Source organism: Calliphora vicina, chromosome 4 (assembly GCF_958450345.1).
Source record: "Calliphora vicina chromosome 4, idCalVici1.1, whole genome shotgun sequence".
Classification (NCBI taxonomy): Eukaryota; Metazoa; Arthropoda; class Insecta; order Diptera; family Calliphoridae; genus Calliphora; species Calliphora vicina.
Genome location: NC_088783.1, coordinates 590,845 through 609,301, shown reverse-complemented (window position 1 = coordinate 609,301; position 18,457 = coordinate 590,845). Strand labels below are relative to the sequence as shown.

Sequence of the window (18,457 nt, the reverse complement as noted above, 5' to 3'; positions counted from 1 at the left end):
TTTTTTTGTAAAATTGTGAATTTTTTTAGACGTTTCTCCACATAATTTATGATAACTCAAAAAGGGTTAGTCCGATATTATTAAAATAAACATAGAAAAGTTTAAATTTACATAACCTTTAATTCGCTTATATATTTAATCGGCTCAGTAGTTTCAGAGTTATAATAACAAATTGAAGCAAAAAAATATATTTTTTAAGTGAAAATAGCTAATTTTTGTGTTTTAAAAAACTCATGAAAAATCGAAAACGGCAGATTGTTCATGTTTATTGCTTTATCGCAAACACACATATAATAGCAACAAAATGAGATATCGATCATAAAAATCTATTGATTCTTTTCGAATTTATTCACAATTAAGTGAATTAGTTCATTTTCACAAAATTTTACTTTTTTGTTTGATATACATACAATTGAGTAGTTAATGTTCTTCTTTCGATTGATTGAATTTGAAAATATTATCCCCATGCTATGTAAAAAATTGAGATACAATATCGCAACATATGTCAAACTATGAAATTTTAGGGGTGGATTAATCATGGTTTGGGGATGTTTTCGTGACAATGAGCCCGGTATACTTGGGCGTATCAATGGTATTATGAGTGCCACAGACTATATTACCATATTGGAGGCCTCTTATCTCCCGAGTCTGGATATATTCTGCTCGAATGGCCTTCCAGTCCACAGATTTAATCCCTATCCAAGATCCGTAGTTGAATTGTGGGAGCGAGCCCTTCTTGCATGGCAAAATATAAGCCCAAACATTTCAGAAAATCTTTTAAATAGTATGCCAGAAAGCATCAAAGCTGTATAAAAATCACAAAATATTAATTTTAAAATTACACTGTTTTTGAAACAAGGGACAAAACTGTTCACACCGACTTTTGTTTTAAAAGTAGTATATTGTATATTATAATAACAAATTGACGTGTAAATAGCAAATTTTTTTGTTTTAAAAAAAATCATGAAAAATCAAATACGGCAGATTTATTACTTTATCGCAAAGCCACATGTAATACGAACAAAATGAGATATCGATCGATGGATTATTTTCGAATTTATTCACAATTAATAAATTCGAAAACGGGATTTGGAAAATCCCGGGATTTAAAATTAAAAATCCCCGTTTAGGGTCTAATTTTGTTATTTAGAAGCAAAAACTACCTGATGGAAAATGTGGGGCCAATTGTGCCGAAAATCGCAATATTGGTTAAAAATGGTACTTTTTTTGGATTTCTTAAAAAAATTCGTTCGACATTAATGTTTTTTTAAGAGTTTATAAAATGTTATTTAAATAGCCAAATTTTTTTAGAAATTTAGAACAAAATAATACCCATTCAAATCAAATATATTTTTACGGGCAGATCTAATCTATACAGAGTGTGGATTCCACACTCTACATATACTTCTTAATTTTTATTTGCAGACAAATTGCTAAAAACTGCCGTATTGTGAGGGGTATAGAAGCAAAGGCTGTAATGTTTTTATCGTTAATTTATCTAATATTGTCTTCTAGTTACATTTAATGAATGGTTTTGGTTAGTCAATATGCCAACACCAAAACCGCCTTTAAACAATATAAATCAGTGGTCAAAAACTACCGATTGAAGCAAAGACAGGGGGCGAATTACCGCATTCGATATCGAGTAAAATTTATCGTAATTCGTGCAAGAATTAAAGACATTTAAGTTAAACTAAAATGTTTTTTTATTATTAATTTTGAAGATAATCAAACTATCTGAAACGCAGCAATGTATATTTGGTTAAAGCAAATATAGCAATCTCCCGAAAACCTCTATAAGACTTTGGTTCAAACATGCTTCATAACTTAATTTAATTAACCCTTTGACGACACGACCATTGAATAACTAAATAACGAAAAAAAGTATGGGTGCCATTTTAATTTTAATTTGTTCGTAAAAGTGTCTCTTATTAATGTGTTTAGATTAAAACAAGTTCGGTTATAGCATTTATTTTTTATTGTCTTTGAAAATTTACAGTTTTATTTTGGTACTGTGGTAATGTTTTAAAGTGTAAAGCGGATTTTATAAATTTTATATTGCGATATATATTTTGCCTGGTATGTGCATTTTTGTTGCAAAAAGTTATAAAATCATTATTCATGTTGCTTGCATTGATATGTAGTCAATAAACATGAGTATGGGGAACAAAAATTTGCACTTTACCAAAATTCCGGTATTTCCGTTAAAAAAATGTTTCTTTTAATATCAAAATATGTTTTTTTTGCGCTCACTGATTCACATTAAATAGTCCAAATGATTACTTTTATCCAAATAGTCTTATGGTCGTGAAAGGGTTAAAAAATACTGAGTTGTGGTTTGTAATAGAATAAATATTATATTCTTTAGAGATACAGGTTTGTGTTATTTATAACAGAAGCCTTAGCTTCTATACCTTCTAGGTTAAGGGGTTTAAATCGGTTAATTTTAAATAGGTAAAAAATATAGGTTGTCCTGGTTTTTTCCTTATATCTCAGCCATTTGTGGACCGAATTTTGGAGATATTGATGTATGAATCGTGTATGTAAGTTATTTGGGGGCTACGAAAAGTTGATTTCAACACATAGACGGAGACGGACATGGCTATATCGACTCCGCTATCTATAACGATCCAGAATATATATACTTTGTGGGGTCGCAAATGAAAAAAGTAGAAATTACAAACGGAATGACAAACTTATATATATCCTTGCCACTCATGGTGAAGGATATAAAAACAAAATCTGCTTAATTTCTTGAACAATTGGATTGTTTTTCTTACTTTTTCGATGTTCAAATTTTGTTATTAATGAAATTTTATTGATTTTTTTAATAAAAATAATGTTTGGGCTTACAACATTTTACAGATTTTGTTTTTTGAAGCACATAATTATAAAATACTGATACATACATATGTATGTATGTACATTAGATCGGCCTTTAAAAAATTGTTTTGCTTTGGATGAGTCAATTTTTAAAATTACAAATTACAAATTTCCTGCACTGAATCTCGTTATCCGATTATAAAACTAACTGATAATTATCAGTTAGTTTTAAATACTAAAGAACAAAATAAATTTACTTTTAAGGCCAGGTCTAATACAATGTGTTTATACTTATTTAGATGTTTTACACATGAAATTGTTAACTTTGTTTATGTCTGACAAAAGGTAGCTGATCTCAAAAGTAAAAGTGAAAATACAGTTAAAAATGCTAGTTGTATATGCATACATATATAGATTGTGTACATAAATAAGTACCCAGTTGTTAAGCAAGTAGTCAATGTCACTTGGCTGACTCCAATTCATATATTTTGGGTCATTTGGCACGTATGTGCTCTTTGTAGTTACTTTATACATCACATGTAATCTAGCGTATTGACAATTGTCACTTAAGTGTCTCTAAGTAATATAGAGTGAAGTTATGTAGCTGATCAAGTAACCAGTTAGGTATTACTTCGGACCAGCTATCGGGCAGTCTCATTGTAATCCAAAAGTGTCAATTGACCCCCTTCCAAGTAGCTGTCACGTACTGTCTAGATACATATGGGCATTTCCACCGAAAGGTCCACCGAGACCAGAAAATTAAGTCTTTGAAAACATTTTATTTTATCATATTTTCATAGGGAAACAATCAAAAAGTCGCCCAAGGGCAACTTTCCTGATTTTAATATTTATAATGCACGTTTTGGGTTGATGCAACTTCTTAAAGAGAGACATTATGCATTGACTTTTGATATCTAAAATCTTCCTGAGGGTACAAAGAGTCAAAAAAGAATGCATAAGAAACTATGCGATCGTAAATAACTGTAAGTTTTATCGTATTTTATCGTAAGTTATCACGTATTTCGATTTGAAAAACAACATTTGTTATCAGAGCGTCGAAAGTATATGCAGAAAGATTATCAAATATTGAGTCTAAAACAGAGATTTTTTATATAATTAAAATAAAAGAAATTTTACTGAAAAATATGAAGATTTATGATCTTGGTACTTATATAAAGTTTGTCCCGTGCGACATCGTAAGTGTGAAATTTAAAAAAAATTTAAAATTATTTTTTCTTACATAAATGAAAAGAATTCCTTGTTATATAATTTAGACAAAAAATGGAAAGAAGTGAAAAGCATTCCAGGTATAGCCCAATTGGACTACTTTTGTTGCAATGGGCAAGAAGGAAAAGCAGATAGGACTGCGTATTCTGGAAAAAAATCCGTTTAATATTCCTGAAATTACTTTTATTTAAATTTATTTTTTTATTGTATTTACTGATATATGTACAATAGTTTACCCTATGCCTACACCTGATAAATTTTTGGCATGATAAACATCAAAATGGTTAGTTTGTTGATATTATATTGAAATTAATACATTGAATACTTCTGTTAATATAAAAACTAAGCTTTTTATATATTATTTTGTAAAAAAAGCAACAGAAACTACATAAATTTCATGATGGAAAAAAATGTCCCGTGCGACTGTGATTAAAATTAATAAAAAAAAATATATAACTTATTTTTGCGTAAAATTAAAACCATTTTAAGAGACATCAATGCACAACATTCTAAAATTAGTCACATTGAAATATTGCGTTTGAATGGTTGACCGCGAAATTGACTTCTGTATTTGTTCCGTGCGAATGCCTCGGTTTTTTGCAATTATCTTGAAAATGAAAACTTGACCAAAATCAAACTTAGCACCAATTATAGGGCTACTAGAGCTATAAATTAAGCATTTTTTCAAACTAAAAATTCGATTTATTTTGACTTTTTTCACAATAAATGTCTACGATGGTCCCGTGCGACATAATGGAATTGTCCATATGTAACTATATACATATAAAACATACAGGTATATTTTACAAAAAAAAGGAAAAGACCATGCTTCAAATGGATCGTTTTGAATTCGATCGACTTTCTTCACATGCCAGATATGTTATAAGTAGGGGGCGGATTTTCATGCATTTATTATTGGAAAATATGCGCCTAAAATATGCTTCAAAAAAATCAAAATATGACCTATAAATTTAAAAAATATGCACTTATATTTTTATGCAGAAACATAAAATAATTAAGTATGGATTAATTAAGTATGGATTAAACGGAAAATGTTAATATCTGATCACTTGGCTGACTCCAATTTATATATTTTGGGTCATTTGACGTGCTATTTGTAATGCAGAGAGAAGTCAATTGGTTACTGTATACATCTCATGTAATCTAGCATAAAGACGATTGCCACTTAAGTGTCTCTATGTAATCTATAGTGTAGGGACTTTAACCTTCGCTTGACCAAAGGTTTTTTATGTACATGGTTTACCAATACCAACCCGGGTGGTCTTGCACTTCTATACATATATGCGACGAACAAAATTTTTAAAAATTAAGAAAACCTTATAAAAAGTTTAAAATGTGTCTATTATATTCTATAGAACTCTAAAATTTGTTCAGTGAGTATAAATTTCATTTAAATTGAAACAAAATTAAAATCATATTAAACCAATAAAAACGAAGTGGTCACCCGGGTGGGTATTGGTAAAGCGAAGGTTAAACGTTAATTGTGTAGTGCATTTGCTCTAAGTTATCTAAAATCACTTGTTTACGACAGTCTCGTAGAACTGCTTGGAAATGACTGTCAGGAAGTTATAAAATCTTTCGATAACGAAATCACTAATAAATCGAATTTGCAATGAAAACAAATATGAATGTTTTTCGATACATTTAATGAATTTTTGATACTTAAAAAAACTAGACTTTTTTGAAGAATAATGTTTTGAAATGATAATTTTCAATTACTGATAGAGAAATGAAGAACTTAATGCCAGTTTCTCGATGACGAAAGAAGTTGGTCAATAACATTTACTGCTATTTCTATAACAAATTCGACAAAAAAATTTTTGTCGAAACAATGTATTGCCCATTAACGACAAAAAATTATATTTTTATTAAAAATTGGCATAATATGCATATAAATATGCATTTTGAAGTAAAATATAACAAAATATGCATTATCAATAAAATATGCAAAAATATGCACTAACAAATCGATGCCATTTTGCAGAAAATGTGTGATTCGGATAGATAATTAGTCTACATTGTATTTGCACGTTCGAGAAAAAACATGCATTTGCATATAAATCCGCCCCCTAGTTATAAGTATTTTATCATATCATACATTCAACATAACCACAAATCTTTCTATATACATATATAGAAATTAAATGGTCCATGTATGTATGTAATGGCATAACGTGAGAACGGCTGGAGCGATTTAACTGATTTTTTTTTTAATTCGATTAGAAATTTTCAGGAGATGGTTTGTAAAGAAAAAAATTCAATAATTCGGAAATTTTAATTTTTAATATATTACCTTCTTTTCACTTCTCACTTTTCTTAATAAGATACATTTTTGGAGAAACTTGAAGAACTAACATTAGGTTAGTTACCGGTCGAAGCCGGGGGGCATCTAGTTATAATTAATAATATTGTTCACAAAAACATAAGTACATAACATTTTGGCTTAATATTTAGTATAGGATCATAAAATAAGTCCTCTATTTGTTTTAGTACTAAAATTTAAATTTGTAACCATCCAAGAAAAATTTATTTTTTTTAAGGGCAGCTCTAATGTACATAGTATGTACAATATTTCTTGTCTACGTGCATAACAAAAGATATTTATTGTGCTTTTTAAAAGAAAATTGTGTGAAAATTTAACAAACTCTATTGTACAACTTTTGCATTAAAAGTTAAAATGGAAACAATTGTTTCTTGCAATAATTGTCATGAGATTTCGTAAGTATGTATGTATTTAGTTGTATACTTAAGCCTCTGATACACGGTTGTCACATCTTACTTACAACGTTGTCAGAAAAACGTTCAATAAATGGTTAACAACGATATGTTTCAACATAAGTTCACATGGCTGTGTTAACCATTTTCTGAGCATTTTTCTGACAACTTTGTAAAATCTGACATCCGTGTACACTAGACCGTACCTCCCGTACACCTCCTAATATAATGTAGTTCTGCAATGCAGTTACGAAATTTTTTTTTATTTTTTTTTGCCGAAAGTAGGTATCGCCTTTTTACATTTTTCGTTATATCCTTGCCAGTCGGATCTTAAAGTATGATATATCAATGGTTTTGTCTCGGGAAGACCAATGTTTTGCCATTGTATCAAGTATCCCGTTCTAGTATTTATCCACCAGATCTTTGTTCCTACAACCCTACAATCTCGCAAGAAATCATTAATCTTTTGCTAACGAAGTAATTCGATAACTCTAGCAGAAACACTTTTAAATTAAATTATACCAAAAGAATAACAACAAGTAAGAAAGTATAGTCGGTCAAGCTCGACCTACACCTAGAAGATGATTATAAACAGTCATCTTTTAAAATCTATATGGGAACTGTATTTGGGCCTCATATGGGAGCTATGACTAATTATGGACTGATTGTATAAAATTTTGGGAAATGACTTCTGTATATATTTAACATATTTGTATTAAATTTTATTGAATACCAATATTTTTAAGAGATTTGTGCTAGTTAAAGTGATTTTCGTAAATAGGCCTTATATGGGAGCTATGACTAATTATGGACCGATCTTCACAAAATTTTGTGATGCGAGTTCGGCATATATAAAACATATTTGTGCTGGATATTTGGTTTGAATATCTGTATAACTAAGATATTTATGAGAGCTTTACTATTTTCAGATAGGGCAATTATATGGGGGCTATGAGAAATAATAGACCGATTCTAACCAAATTCAATAGACTTCGTCCTTGGAGCATTAGAAAAGCTTGTACCAAATTATGTCGAATTATCTTTGACAAAAATACACAATTTCGTTACATCATACTTATACATCCGACGGAAAATGCAGACTGTTCTGCAGATATTATCGAATTACTTTTTTTTCGTAACTGCCTTGGAGAACTGCATTATATTAGGGGGTGTACGGCGTACTTTTTGTTGAGGTACGGTCTAATGTTCGTATGTATGTATGTATGTATGTATGTATGTATGTATGTATGTATGTATGTATGTATGTATGTATGTATGTATGTATGTATGTATGTATGTATGTATGTATGTATGTATGTATGTATGTATGTATGTATGTATGTATGTATGTATGTATGTATGTATGTATGTATGTATGTATGTATGTATGTATGTATGTATGTATGTATGTATGTATGTATGTATGTATGTATGTATGTATGTATGTATGTATGTATGTATGTATGTATGTATGTATGTATGTATGTATGTATGTATGTATGTATGTATGTATGTATGTATGTATGTATGTATGTATGTATGTATGTATGTATGTATGTATGTATGTATGTATGTATGTATGTATGTATGTATGTATGTATGTATGTATGTATGTATGTATGTATGTATGTATGTATGTATGTATGTATGTATGTATGTATGTGTTTATGTATATTTATGATTTGTGGTTTTCCATTTTAACGAATGTTTGACGGAAATCAAAATCAAATTTACAACAATTGATACAAAATACATACCAACAAACAAACATACATAGATACATAAGTATTTGAATATGTACGTAATGAAAGTATGCAGTTGTTTCTTCAATATTTTCCTTTACAAGATCGTAACGTGATATTAAATATTAACAATGACTAACATTACAAGGAAGTGAAATAGACATACATTCATAAATCCATAAGGAAAGGTGAACACTGATAGCCGACATTAGACTAGTTATTGCTGTATGTATTAGTAAGTATATTTTATATTTAAAGTTTTGTAATTAGTTTTTTAAGTGCTAATTAATTTTAAAAAATAAGCATTTTTAGTTCATTAATGGGCATTGTTTTGAGTAAAAAAAAAACTGATTCATTAACATGTACATGAGTTACAAATAACTAACTAACTGACTGACTAACTTGCACAATGTCGCAATGTAGTTAAACCTTTGGTTAATACAAAAATTGGTTGGTATCCTGAATATCATATTTTTCGATGACAAATTGTTACTTTTTTTAGGTTTTATACTTACAAGTGGTGGCCTTATTATTAGAAACTACTTTGCAGCATAAGCGTATTTCACCGGTTTCATAGTGAAACTTTGACTCCAGTTTTACTGTGAAAACGGTTTATTTGGAGGACATCTCACATATGTTTTCCATCAGTTTGAAACAAGTTAAACATGGATTCGTCGCTCCTTTTTTCATTCTGATAACACTGCACAATTAACATCATCATTAATTACATTTTAGAAACTAAACTAATATAAATTACACACATTTTGTCACTAATACATAATACGATAAGTTCATATCACTACGGAACAGAGAAGTTGATGAACCCTCACTACTATGTTTTCTTTCTTCAAAATTTTTGGTAATGCAGCTTAGAATGTGAAATTTTTTTAGCATGAGACTGGAACATATGTTTCTTTTGAGTATAATAATTCTGGTGGATGTTTTGGCATATTTGTCTGATCTTCAGGAAAGTTGAAATTTTACTCTTTTAGCTTTATTCTTTATAAAATTGTGCATTCTGAAAATTCTAAATAAAAATTTAGCACTGCACATTAAAGGCATTATAGCGAACATAGTTTTTAATTAAAATTAGTTAAAAATATAATGAAATATATTATACACATTTAAATCTAACTACAGCAGTACAAATACTTTATATTTACGTGATTTAAAGCGTTTTTGGTGAAAATATCTTAAAATTTTTATTAAAAACACTAGTTATTTATAGAAAAAAATAATTTTTTACAAACATATAGATTTATTTCTACATTATATATCCAGGAATTGTCTAAGTTGCGAATTTGAATACCAAATTAAGCAATATACAATTGGGGAACAGTGAATGTAATTGATTTTCGCTAAGCTTTTAACATATATTCGCCACAAATATAACAAAACATATTAGGATAGTTAACACAGCATCTTTTCTTACTAGCCATAATGCAATAATATAACAAGAAAAATTATATTTATCAAAAAAACAGTTAATTTTTTTAATACGAAAAACATATGAAAAATATTGTAAAACTTTGCGTTATTTACAAAATTTTTTAGTATATATTCAGCGAATTTTCAATATGTTTATATAAGTTTTTATTGTATAACATGATATTTTAAAAACAAGAGCTGTCCAAAAAAACTTAAGACAGTTTAGTTTTGACTATGAAATATCCGATACATGTTTTATCAAAAACATTATTCGTTGCACCAAGCCAAAATGTTAATTTTGTTTAATATTATTTCCTTAAACATCGTTTCAGAGCTGGTCCTTTCCGATTTTTGTATCAAAAATTTTATTGAACAAAAGTACTAGCACTCATTGTTAATCTTAACGTTTTGGTTTTTTTTTTTTGAGGTAACAAACTCGATTAATATTTTCTATATGAATTATGTAGTTTAAAATTGGTATTGTTAACAGATTTATGAATACGAGTAAATTAATCAGAGATCGAAAATAACTCAAATTGTGATGTATATTTTTGTGATAAAAAATAAATCACTGAAAATGAAAAACAGTTATAAAATGATTTTAATTTAAATGGTTTGGTATGGTATGGCCTTTATTCGTTTTTGTTGTTTTTTAATGGTTTGATGCGAGATAAAAATTCATTTGTTCTTGTTCTTAATAACTGTTACTTTCTCTTTTATTTGCATACAATAACATATTGTTAGTAATTTTTACAAATTATGGAAAAAATATGATAAATATGAAGTCTGAGTAACAGAAATGATAATTTTTTTTTTAATTTGTTATTAATCATTTGATAAATGTTATATATTTAAGCGTTGATTTGCATCAAATGCATTTTTGCGATTTATTTTTCATGTTCGGAAATAAAAGTCTCAAGCTGACCTTTACGAAAAAAATAAATTATGAATCACTCATCCAGATTATTTGTGTATGTTTCTTTTCTGTTTCTCTCAAACCCAAACCTAAAATGTTCTCGAATAAATTACTCTCTCAGTGATATATCACAAAAAGTAATTTTTAAATGGCTGCGAATGAGAATTTACCTTTGAAATGAAAGTGAACCCGTTATTTTCGGTCTCTGAAATTAATACATTTGTCCTCTTTTGAGAAATTTGTTGCAAACATATTTCATTGTCTTTGTACCTATTCTATTTTATTATTTGAGTAAATTTAAATTGCCAATGAATAACCTTCAAAACCTTTTGAACTCATCAACTTCAACCGTCTAAACAAAACAAACAAAACGTTGTCCAACAAAAACCCATTAAGTACAGTAAAACCTTGATAATCCGTATTATTCGGTAATCCGGACATAAGTTTTCATTACATTGTTTACTCTATAATCCGGATTGATTGCATCTTTATAACTTTATAATCCGGGTTTCATACAAACTTTGGAAAAATGTTTGAACAATTCTAGACAAACAACATTGAATGACTATTTTACCAAGCAAAATTAATAGATTTTTTTCCGTTATTTTCTTGACTTGTAGAATTGAAATTGAATACATACTATAAATGTTCTTTTTAAATGTAATCATTTATTTAAATGATACGTAAATATAATATATCATTAGATATGTGTTTTAAATGCATTTTTATACAAGAACAATGTTTAAATTTATCAAGGCTTTACTGTACAATTTAAACCACTAACAAAATAAACAAGATAAATGCAAAAACGAAAATATTTAGTAATCAAATAAATGTATGCATTTTTTTGTAATAAATATTGCGTAAAAAAGGTAAATCAAAACTACTTGCACGATTTATTGAGCAATTGAAATATGCACAATGCAAGTAAATAAAACATTTTCTGAAGCTTTAAGTAAAATGTTGTTTTTTTTAATAATTTCCCGAATTCCAGATTTAAAACTATTTAATCAATTTAAGTTGGGCCGATCCATAGGTGAACAAAACAAACAACATCTAATTCAAACTTTGATTTGGGTATTCGAATATTATTGAAAGATCCGGAAAAATTGAACTTTATTACTGACATTTAATCGGCTGAAACAATAATAACCAACACATTTTTCATCCAGATAAGAGACGGCCAGAAATCTGAGAGGAATGAAACTAAAAATTTGTTTTAATAGACTAATATTATATATATATATAAAAATGGTGTAAAAAATGTATAGTAATTCATAAAATGAGAACGGCTGGGCCGATTTCTGTAAATTTTTTTGTCAGTTGTTCGTATTTTCGAGGAGAAGGTTTTTAAGGAAGAAAATTTTGGAAAATTCCTCCGGAAAAATCGAAAATCGTGTTTTACTCCAAAGTTTAGCTGAAGGCTTAAAATTGGGGCAAGGCGAAGTTCGCCGGGTCCGCTAGTTTTAGTATGTATTTATGTATTTGTGTTATTTCGTAGTTAAAAAATAATGTTATTTCACATGTTTTTCACTTTAGATCAGTGTCGCGCATTCATATTACTCTAGCAACGAAGATTTTTGGCAATTTACATGTACATTTACACGATCGTAAACAAAACTCACAACAAGAGCGTAAAAAATAAAAATATTTCATTCAGTTGCTTGACAGCATTCAACCCATTCATGCACACAAACTAAAATTTCTCTTTTTGCCTGTGGCTGATTTAGATGTTTGTTACTACAATACCTAGCAGTTCTAGGAGACCGTCCCGATCTAGTGATTTTACCTATCATTTAGGTTGACAACTAGTTACATATCTAGTAGCTACGTGAATAGTTAAATAAAAGTATAAACTAAAATTGTTTCCATTAAAAATGGTAATATAATAAAAGGTTGGATAACCATAGTCCTTAGATCATACTAATAAATGCTTTAAAATATTTTTTATTTGATACTCAACATTAATTGACATAAGACATAAATATATTTTGAAATACATTAATTGCAATAGTTATTATACATATTTTTAGTATATTTCTGGATATATCTATATCTTTTTTTTTAAATATTTAGGTATATATTATTTTCCAAAACATTTCACATTTACTAGGGTATTCAATCGATTAACCGTTAATCGGCTAACGGATTAATTTTGGACGGTTAACTGTTCAAATAATTTGAAATTGCCGATTTTCTAATAACAAATAAACCGATTAATTTGTGTCGATTAACCGATTAACCATAATTCCTTTTTTTGTACTTTAAATTTTTTTTGGTATTTATTTTTCCATTTCAATTCAAATACAAATTTCAAATTAAAATTAGATATTTTTTGAACATCCATTAAACATGTTTAGTGAATTTTATGACATTTTACTATTTCTTAAATAAATTTTCAACAAGTCATGCGATTTCAGAAATTTAAATAGGAGATTTTAATATCTTTCTAACCTGTATTTAATCCAAATTTTTACTTATCAAATATACGAGAAAACATGAATTTTTACAATGTTTACAACAGAAAAACACCCTCACACAAAAAATAATTTATTTTTTTGAAAACTGATAAAACTATTTGAAAGATTAAAGAACAGCGCATATTTTGTATTACTCAGTTCAAAAAACACGGATTTTGAGTTATGACGTTGTTGCAGCAAATAGGCGATATGTTTACAAAAATGATCTCAAATACCTTATTTGCCATTTTTTATGGTTTTGTATACAAAATTCGTTGTTGCATTTTCAATTTGAAATGAAAATATAAATTATTCGGTTAATCAAATAATTTTAAATTAACCGATTATTAACCGATTAAATCTAAACCTCGATTAATTATTTGCTCGATTAGCCGATTAAACCAGAAACCCGATTAATTGAATACCCTACCATTTACTAACAATTACGAGTGCAAGAAAACGCGAAAGGCAACCCTACGTTTAACAAATTGACCAACATACAACTCAGTCGTAAAAAACTATTTTACGAGAATCAACACAAGAACAGCATATTAATATGGGCATTTCCATGTCATAGAATGTGACATTTGTACGCCTATAGAGTAGAATATATTTTGCAAAAACAAGAGTAACTGCAAAATAAATAAATTGGTCTTTATGTTCCATCCAGAGGGAAATAAATGGACATTGTTGTCCAAAATATCGAGCGAAATAAGGGTATATCATACTTGACATAAACCGGAAGTGATTTTGAGGTATATACATGTAAAAATATGCGAAAATCTTCCAATCGGTAAATAAAATCGGTCTTTGGATGAATTTATAATAAATAAAATTTAATTTCGTGACATACAATAACATTAACAAAATGTACATATGTATGTATGTATGTACATTAGGGCTATAATCAAATTTTGGCCCTAGGATTACGCGATAGTAAAGGTTGTGTTATTTACGATAACATTTTTTTGGGGTCATTTTGGAATAAAAATAAAAAAATGGTTTTAACGGTTTTCTTAAAAATGGTTTTAATTTTAAGCAAAAATTAGTTATAATTTTTGTTAAATTAATTTTAATTACAGTCTCACGGGACATGTCGCACGGGACATTTTTTTCCAGCATGATATTTATGTAGTTTCTGTTGCTTTTTTACGAAATAATATATAAAAAAGCTTAGTTTTTAAATTAAAAGAAGTATTCAATGTATATATTTCAATATAATATCAACAAATTAAAAACGTAAGAAAAATATTTAGTACGAATAAGGCCCTGTCTATACTTGACAAATATTTATCATAACAATAAATGTCGTTTGTTTTCAATACAAAGTTGTCTGAGCAAAAACACTAACAATTTTGTCAAATTTGTCAAATTATAATTTTATATCTTGACAACTATTTTGAAGTTTATCATGCCAACAATTTATCAGGTATAGACATAGGGTAAAGTATTGTATATCAGTAAATACAATTAAAAAATAAATTTAAATGAAAGTAGTTTCAGGAATATCAAACAGATTTTTTTTCCAGAATACGCTTGCCCATTGCAACAAAAGTTGTCCAACTGGGCTATACCTGAAATGCTCTTCACTTCTCTCCATTTTTTGTCTATATTATATAGCAAGGAATGCTTTTCAATCTGATCAGACGGCATAAGATATAAATTTACCTTATTTATGAGGTGTTGTGCATATTTACATGATTTATTTCATTTATTTAAGAAAAAATAATTTTAAATTTCACACTTACGATGTCGCACGGTACAGTTCGTATATAATATGAGTACCAAGATCATAAATGTTCTTAATTTTCAGTAAAGTTTCTCTTATTTTAATTGAATAAAAAATCTCTGTTTAGACTCAATATTTGAAAATCTTTCTGCATATACTTTCGACGCACTGATAACAAACGTTGTTTTTCAATGTCGCACGGGACATCTAAATATGTGATAATGCAAAGCAAAAACTTACAGTTATTTGCAATCGCATAGGTTTTTTTAAATATCAGGAAGATTATCAAAAAGTCTTTAAGAACTTGTATCAAAACAAAACGTGCATTATAAATATTCAAATCAGAAAAGTTGACCATGGGCGAATTTGCATTCGAATATCTTGAAATGGGTTATGAATAAATCGAAAATTTCTTTACATTATTTAAATTTGATTGTTTTGCTATGAAAATATGAAAATATGGTCTCGGTGGTCCTTTCGGTGGAAATGCCCATATATGTATGTATTCTGTAAATATACATATGTATGTTTAGATCAAATAAAAAATATATTTTCGTTTATAATAGCAAAAAACAATCAGAGTCAAATTCATTTCTTAGTTAGTTTTCGCCGCCACCTTAGCCTACTACATACTAATTAAATAAAAAAAATTCAGTTGTAAAGTAAATAACCTCTAAATATCTTTACATAGTAAAATTTTAGTGTTTTTATACCCTTCACCATGAGTGGCAAGGGTTTGTCATTCCGTTTGTAAGTTGGACCTATAATGGGTAAAAATCGGAGAAATATTTGTTAACCCGAATTTTTTTTTCACCAACATTTTTTTTTTAAATTTAAAAATTAAAAAAAATTTTGGAAAAAAATTTTAATTATGTTTACCTAAAAATATTTAAAATTTTTATTTTAAAGTTTAATTTGGTGAAGGCACTGCCGAATATAGCTCTCTTACTTGTTTTCTATTCAACTCATCTTGAAAAATGTATAAAGAGTTTTAAATTTTTCAGTTGTGGTTGACATATTCATGGAATTGCCCATATACATGTACTATTACAAAAAAGAATAAAAAATGAAATTTAGAATGCAAAAAACAAAAACCTGTTGAATATTTCTTTCTTGGTGATAAACCCACTGAATTCAGTTACTTAAGTGACAGACCCAAACACACACATTCATATAAATGTAGATATGTATGTATGTATGTACATATGTTTGTGTGTATCTATGTATTTATGTATATAGATAATAAATAAATAAATGAATAAATTTGACACACTCACCTATATTTTGTGCATCAATGCGTGCATAATATCCTAATAGACTAATGATGAGCAACAGTGATGATGTTGTTATTTTAGGCATGGTGCTGCTGGAAAGGAGTTCTTTTCGTCTTGATAATATTTAAAATTTTTTAGAGCACATGTGTCTAAACTTTTATTTTATTTTTCATCAGTGAAAAATACTAATACTTTTTTTTAATTATTTAAAATTTGTTTGTTTTTTTATTTTCGTTTTTTTTTTGTTTGTTACGTTCAACTTTACGAACAGGTGAATTTTGTAAAGATGTGAACAGTTTTCTCGTTTCTTGTGAAATGTATGTCACCGTTACACGCAGCAGGTTGCAATAAAAATTAAAAAATGCTACAACAACATTTGTTTAACAATACCAACTTTCTTTTTTTTATTTTTATTTTTATGTTTTTTTTGTTCACTAAGTACAAGTTGATTTAAACTTTAGTGCGTTATTACTACAAAATTCATTTTATTTTCATAAATATTTTAAGCATTTATTTATTCAACATTAAACTTTTCATTTGTTTTTATTAAAATTTACGTTGTCCACTTCACATTCGTGTTCGGATTATGTGTGTTTTCCGTTATAATACTCCAGAGCGACTAAACATTCCAAGCTTGAGATGTTAAGCCTTAAGTTTCAACATAAAATTTATTTTCAAAGCTAAAACAACAATTACAAAAACACACGATCGACCCCAAGCAACGAATGAACGATGGATCTATTTAGCCGACGAAAACAAGTGTGTAGTAAAAGTTGTAGATGAAAGCCAACATAAAAAACTTTAACCGTTTTACCAACAACAACAACAACGTCAACCGTTTGAAAATATTATTCACCGCTTCTTACAACCGTCTTATTAGCCAACTTAAAGATAACTAAAGTTTTACTTTTAGCTTAAAGCCGACCGATAACTACTCGCGACTCGCATTACACAGATACATTCGTTCATGCATACATACATACATACATACATACATACATACATACCATCATGGATGGGAAAGTTGATACTATCGTACTTTGGGTAAACTCATTTGAATATTATTTTGATACTGAACACATTTTTCATATTCCATCCCTGATAAATAAATTCATACATTTGCTGCAACAACGTCATAACTCAAAATCCGTGTTTTTTGAACAGAGTAATGCATTAAACACATTCAAGACAACAGGCTACACGACTACACGAACACAAATTCTGCTGGTTACAGTTGTAGTCGTGTGGCAGCTACTGAATTATTTTAAAGACGACAGCTACAAAGTAAACAGCTGTAGTGTATGCTAATATAAATAATAAATAAATGTTTATAAAATAAAGCTTTTATTCCAACATTCTTCTTGATAAATTTCATTTTTATTGCTAAACATTACAAAAGGCTCATCAATAAATGTAGAAACTCTGTATTTTTTAAAAGAAATTGTAAAAAAATTGAAAATAGTCGGAAAGTCGAAAATAGTATTAAAAAGTCGAAAAGTCGAAAAATGTCGATTTAACTAAAAAGTCAAATGTTCGAAAAGTCGACCTTTTATAAATTACCAAAAGTTCGAAAAGCCGACTTTTTAAAAAACGAAAAAAGTCGTAAGGTCGAAAAGTCGACTTTTTATTTATAGAACCCTGGAATGAATGTATCAGTGTTGCCACTTTATACACAAAACATATTGTGTGTAATTTAGACTTAGATCCCTGTCGAACTTTTATCAGTTAACTCAAAACAAAGGTAACTTATTGCTAACCTACCGTTTACACATGCAAGTAACAGTGCAAGTAAATCAACACATTTATACCCAGCAGTTAAGCAAGTAGTCAATGTATCCCTTAAAGATAGTAATTGTCACAAATGTCTTATCACTTGGCTGACTCCAATTTATATATTTTGGTCATTTGACACGTATGTGTTCTTTGTAGTGCAGAGAGAAGACAATTGGTTACTTTATACATCCCAAGTAATCTAGCGGGAAGACAATTGTCACTTAAGTGTCTCTATGTAATCTAGAGTGCAGTCACTTTAAACGTTTTGTGAGTAATTCGTACAAACTGGTTTCATACAAATTGTTTTGATATAATTCTCATACATATAATTCTCGTGTTGAAATGACTAG

At 28.4% G+C, this 18,457-nt stretch overlaps 1 protein-coding gene across 1 annotated transcript in view; it reads right to left on the bottom strand.

The window, feature by feature from the left end:
• Nucleotides 1-16,482, bottom strand: part of LOC135957240 (uncharacterized) — a 57,433-nt gene extending 40,951 nt beyond the window's left edge. The window contains exon 1 of the mRNA XM_065507946.1: nt 16,338-16,482. Within this exon, the coding sequence (XP_065364018.1) occupies nt 16,338-16,419 (82 nt within the window). The 5' untranslated portion in view covers nt 16,420-16,482. The remainder of the gene's footprint in view (nt 1-16,337) is intronic.
• Between the last annotated feature and the right edge of the window lie 1,975 nt (nt 16,483-18,457).